Source organism: Echiichthys vipera (assembly GCF_963691815.1).
Source record: "Echiichthys vipera genome assembly, chromosome: 7".
Taxonomy (NCBI): Eukaryota; Metazoa; Chordata; class Actinopteri; order Perciformes; family Trachinidae; genus Echiichthys; species Echiichthys vipera.
Genome location: NC_139832.1, coordinates 11,586,525 through 11,591,394, shown reverse-complemented (window position 1 = coordinate 11,591,394; position 4,870 = coordinate 11,586,525). Strand labels below are relative to the sequence as shown.

Genomic DNA, 4,870 nt, shown 5'->3' with positions numbered 1-4,870 from the left:
GGTTACTAATATGTTTGGTTCTTTAGACCTTTATCCTGTGAGCCCTCACACAACTTTTAACAATCATTCATAACTATTTTGACAATTATTTGTAATCCAGAATCATTGTGTCAAACCATTTAATCAGATGCTGTCAAGTAGTACGATTGTCTCACTCCATTCCTCCAAAAACAAACACATGGCAACAGTTTGTGCATGCTGCCATCCTTTGGTAACTGTGGGTACTGCAACTAATCAAAACTCACTAAATTACTGTATATTGTAAAACTAAAGCTTTACAATATATACATTTAGTTCCACACAAACTGTCAGTGGTGAGTAGTCTTGGTCTTAATACAGAAGCGTGATGAGGAAGGTAAGATGAGGAAAACACCTGACACAAAAACACATCAACATGTCAGAGAATACTTGACACTTTCACACTATAAAGTTTGTATTCAAATAGGGACATGCTGAATAAAAACATTTACATTCATTGCATTAAAAGTTTGAAAAATATATCCATAAAATCCTTTCAAATAAATTAAAATAGTTCAGACATTAAAAAGTGCATTGGACAGACTCGCCATTTCCCAACTTGCCCGTGGTGGACTTAACTACCCATCAAGCAACGTAAGATGGGAGTGTGAAATACTCTGGAAACCTGACAATGCAGGTTTAAGGCACTTTTATTTTTGAGATCTAAATGTTATTTTCAAAATGTAACACCGTGTATTTTAAAGATTGCAAGGTGTCAAATGAAGACATACAATCTAACGAGATTGGCATATTGCACCAAATTCTTACTGTAAACACAAGTCACACTCTTGGCAATGTATTCAGATCCAGAGAGAAGACATGAGGTGCATGGCAAAAAATTAAACAACGATCACCGCCACAAATAAGTTAAATCAAACAAGGCACACAATACAGTTAAACCTCTCATGCTTTTCTCCCATTTTATAAATATTTGGATAAAAGTTTATATTATTGGGACAGATATCAAGATGGCGTCTGATATGACACTGATATGACACTTGCTGTGTTGATACTGGCAACAGGCACTGGTGGGAAGGCAAGATGCGATAACGTATGTTTTTGCAATTACAATCCAGCTTGTACTGTATCATGTGAGGAGGTTCAAGACACAACCATTTAATATACACCAAATGTAGTAGACCAGAAACCAGATGAATCTTTATTTGCTCAGGTACATCTGGGCCCCCTCCAGTTCAGAAAGCTTTCCAGCCGACCTGGCCTTGTGTGGACCAATCACCACGTCTATCTAATATGGGGCATGTCAAAGACGATGACCGACAGAGAAGCCTGTCCTGTAGGTATTATATCCAGCAAATATGAATAGATTCTGCCATTTTTCCCTGCTTGAAAACAAACAGCGCTACATCACATATTGTGTTACTTTGACTGGTTGTAGGTCAATCCAATTGCATCCAGAGACAGTTTGGTCTGCACCGCCGATTATTCCCCATGTAAATTGGATATAACTGAAAGGTTCCAGATTAATATGCATTTGCAAATAAACCTGGACTAATATGCATCTGCAAATTAGTCCTGGCAATGCCGGGCTACAAATTTTGTAAAGCACCTGAGGAACTGTAATCCCAACAAACACCAACTGTTTTTCAAACCAAAGGAATCAGGGATCAACAGTACCGAGAGTAATATTTTAGTTGACAGTACTCCAGGAACGCTGTTTGATGAAATGTTATTGTCCTAAATATAGTGTGCAGCCTTTTCACTGCAAGATAATAATTTGAGCATCTAACTAAAGCTTCACAGTTATACTATAAAACTCAAATTCACTGGCACATGGGGGTATTGCACTGAGTTAAATGTTTAGAGATGTGGCTTTATCTTGATTGCCACTTACTCCTAAGACCATCTAATCCAACAGTCTAAATATTAAGAATAATTCTGGTTTTCTGATTTTGCACTATCCTGGCTCTTGAAAATGCTCAGGTCCTCTTGTACCAAAGCCTGTCCCTGAGGTGTTTGAAGAGGTATTGGGTGGCTGTAAAGCACCACTACCATCTGTTGGTGAAACTACTCCGTTATCTTTTGTTTTGAAATAAATTACATAAAATAATGGCAGGACTATGCCTATCAGGAGCATCGCCACTACAGCGTTCCACCACTGGATGCCCCAGTCTGCACCGTGACTGATTAAGCGGTGTCCTCTGAAACCAAACCGCTGCCGTTTCTCTGAGTTATCCAATAAATCCTCATCTTGATCATTCGTGGTCTGAATCAGATTCTCAATATCGTGGTCCACCTCCATTAGAAAGTCTGTGACCTCCTGCAGATGTGGTTGGGCTCTGGCTCGGTCCGGAGACTTCACTGGTGTGGCGGATGATGAATGTGGCATTTCATTCTGAGGGTCACGTAGGTCTGTGTATGCCTCGGTTAAAAAGCTGTGTTTCTGAACAGGTATTTTGATAGATTTCAGTGCAAATAAATCTTGTTCCTGCATAAGGTTGTTCACCCGCTTTATATCTGCCACCTGTTGACAGAAACAGGGATGAAGTTAAATGAATGTGACCACTTAATATGCAACTGAAGAGATCAATAACAGAAATTATAAAAAAAAATTTAAACTTCAGTGACAATCCAAATATTTACCTTGCAGCCATATTGCAGTGCAAGCTTGTTGAGGTTGTCGTCATCTAATACCTCCCGCTCCAGCAGCTGGATGTTCCTCAGACTGTCCTGTTCCTGCTCCTCGAAAACCCACGGCTTCATCTCCATGACGTTGAGCTCCTCATCATCCGAGGATACAGTAGACTCATTTCGCCTCTGATTGAACATGTAAACCTGGCCATCTGCACTGGCATGGACATCCACCGGGGCCTGGAAAGCCTGTGAAACGCGCTCCCCCCGTCGCATCATGAAGCACCAGCCTGTAAGGAATGTCGCAAGTTTAAAAAACGTTTAAACTCCCGACTCCGATATATACATGTAACATTTAGACTTATCCATGCATACTTCTAGCGCCATCCACGAGCCCAGTGCAAGTAAAATATGCAAGTGGCTGGTAGATTTGCTTCACAAATAAACAACTGTAATATTTTTGAGTGGCTGGTAAAATTTGAACAATCACAAGCCAGGTTCGACTCCGACCTGTGGCCCTTTGCTGCATGTCTACCCCTCTCTTTTACCCCATTTTCTGCCTGTCCTATTTAATTAAATGCTCGAAAACTGCGAAAAAATAATCTTTAAAAAAAAGAGTAAATATTGCCTGATACACAATTTCCTTAGTATACTGACAATAACAAGCACATGTACTCAAACCTCTCTGAAAATGTAATCCAAAATACCAGAGAGAGTATCTTTTAAAAATGCTGTTTTGATTTTATGATTAAACTTCGTCAATGCATTAATATCAACTGGATTAACCCATGATTTCACATATGGAAGGAGGTGATAGAAGATATATACCGTCAAAACAATATAAACATGTTTGTATATAATATATTGCATTATGACAATATTTACACAAGCATTAAACTACTCAGTGCTTTGTCACAAAAATAGGCCTTATTAATATAGTTTTTTCATACAGATTACCAAAGATATATGAAAAAACCGGGCTATATCGTGATATGGAACAACTTATCCCACCTGTTGTAGCGAATCAACGAAAACATACAAGCACACAATAGTTCATTTAAATCGCACGGGTTAGAGTGACAGCACCTTCGTTAATAACAGTTTTAATAATAATGTTTTAGATAGTTACGGTGGGGATTTGAACTTATATGCTTCTGTATACAAAACAAGTTACAACAGTTCTGTGTTTATAAAAAACAACTCTCTTATAACAACCTGAAACCTTGAATTTTAATTGAAGAGTTAATATATTCAGTATTACGGTTACATTTGATGTTATCATTTACAAATCACGCTGTCAGTTGGACGAAGCTCTCGGGGCACCATGGCAGAGACATCAACTCCAGTTACAGTTAGCCTGCTAGCTCGTGTGTTTGACACCACATGGAGAAATACTACTTACGGGGAAAACACGTTCACAGACTTTTTTTAAAGTCATATCGCTGCTGTCCCAATGTAATTACCTTATCCAAATGCTTTGACAGTATTGCAAGACGCCACCTTCCCTATGAAGTCCTCACCAGCTGTTAACATTACAACAGCAACTGGTGGCGCTAGCTGTTAGCCTCCTTCTTCTTCTTTGGTGGACTACACGTTGCAATGGCGTGTTGCTGCCCTCTACAGTTTTCTATAAAGTGTTTTTTTTTATTTTAATTTTTATTGCAAGCTAAATTGGTGTACATTATACAGCACAGCATTTATACACAGTTTGCTCTTTTAAAAAAATGAATTTTTATACATATATGTATACACACACACACACACACACACACACACACACACACACACACACACACACACACACACACACACACACACACACACACACACACACAAACATACACACATATAAATAAAGATAAATGTGTATTGTGTGTGAAATATTTTAATAGATATCACCATGAAACTTCCCCAGTTGATTACTTACATTAAGACTATTATTTATTTTTTAAACAAGTTTTCTGAAATCTTTAAAAATGCAAATGAGGCAATAGCTACTGCTTACTGTTAGTGGATTCAAGAGAAATCAAGACACAAATAGACCAAGTGTACTAAAATAAACATTAAAACATGTATTTTGGATTTTTTTCTTTCCACTAGTCAGAAAGAGCATGTTAAGGAAGCAAAATAGCCAAAAATCTCATAATTTGCCAGCCTGGAGTTCCTCCCTTTACAGTTATTCATATTTTATTATCCAGCCCAGTATTGTCAATCTATTCCATGAGTTTCTTTATCTGATCTAAGCCTACTTCTTCTTCATATG

The 4,870-nt window shown here is 38.1% G+C and overlaps 1 protein-coding gene across 2 annotated transcripts; it reads right to left on the bottom strand.

Moving 5' to 3' along the window:
- Positions 1–206: 206 nt before the first annotated feature.
- On the bottom strand, positions 207–4,165 carry lysmd4 (LysM, putative peptidoglycan-binding, domain containing 4). 2 transcript variants are annotated; one of them, XM_083916058.1, is made up of 3 exons: positions 4,071–4,165; positions 2,620–2,897; positions 207–2,500 (listed from the first exon to the last, which is right to left on the bottom strand). In XM_083916058.1, exons 2-3 carry the CDS (start codon positions 2,884–2,886, stop codon positions 1,934–1,936), a joined length of 834 nt encoding a protein of 277 aa, XP_083772184.1. In that variant the 5' UTR covers positions 2,887–2,897; positions 4,071–4,165; the 3' UTR covers positions 207–1,933. The 2 variants fall into 2 exon arrangements, with proteins under 2 accessions (XP_083772184.1, XP_083772185.1); XM_083916059.1 differs by having other exon boundaries at positions 4,010–4,110.
- Positions 4,166–4,870: the final 705 nt, after the last annotated feature.

What these genes read in the sequence shown, in the direction of transcription:
- lysmd4 (XM_083916058.1), bottom strand. Translation starts at nt 2,886, where the DNA reads ATGATGCGACGGGGGGAGCGCGTTTCACAGGCTTTCCAGGCCCCGGTG. An exon ending in CACTGCAATATGGCTGCAAG is followed by an intron (nt 2,501 to 2,619) that starts GTAAATATTTGG and finishes TTCTGTCAACAG; the next exon opens with GTGGCAGATATAAAGCGGGT.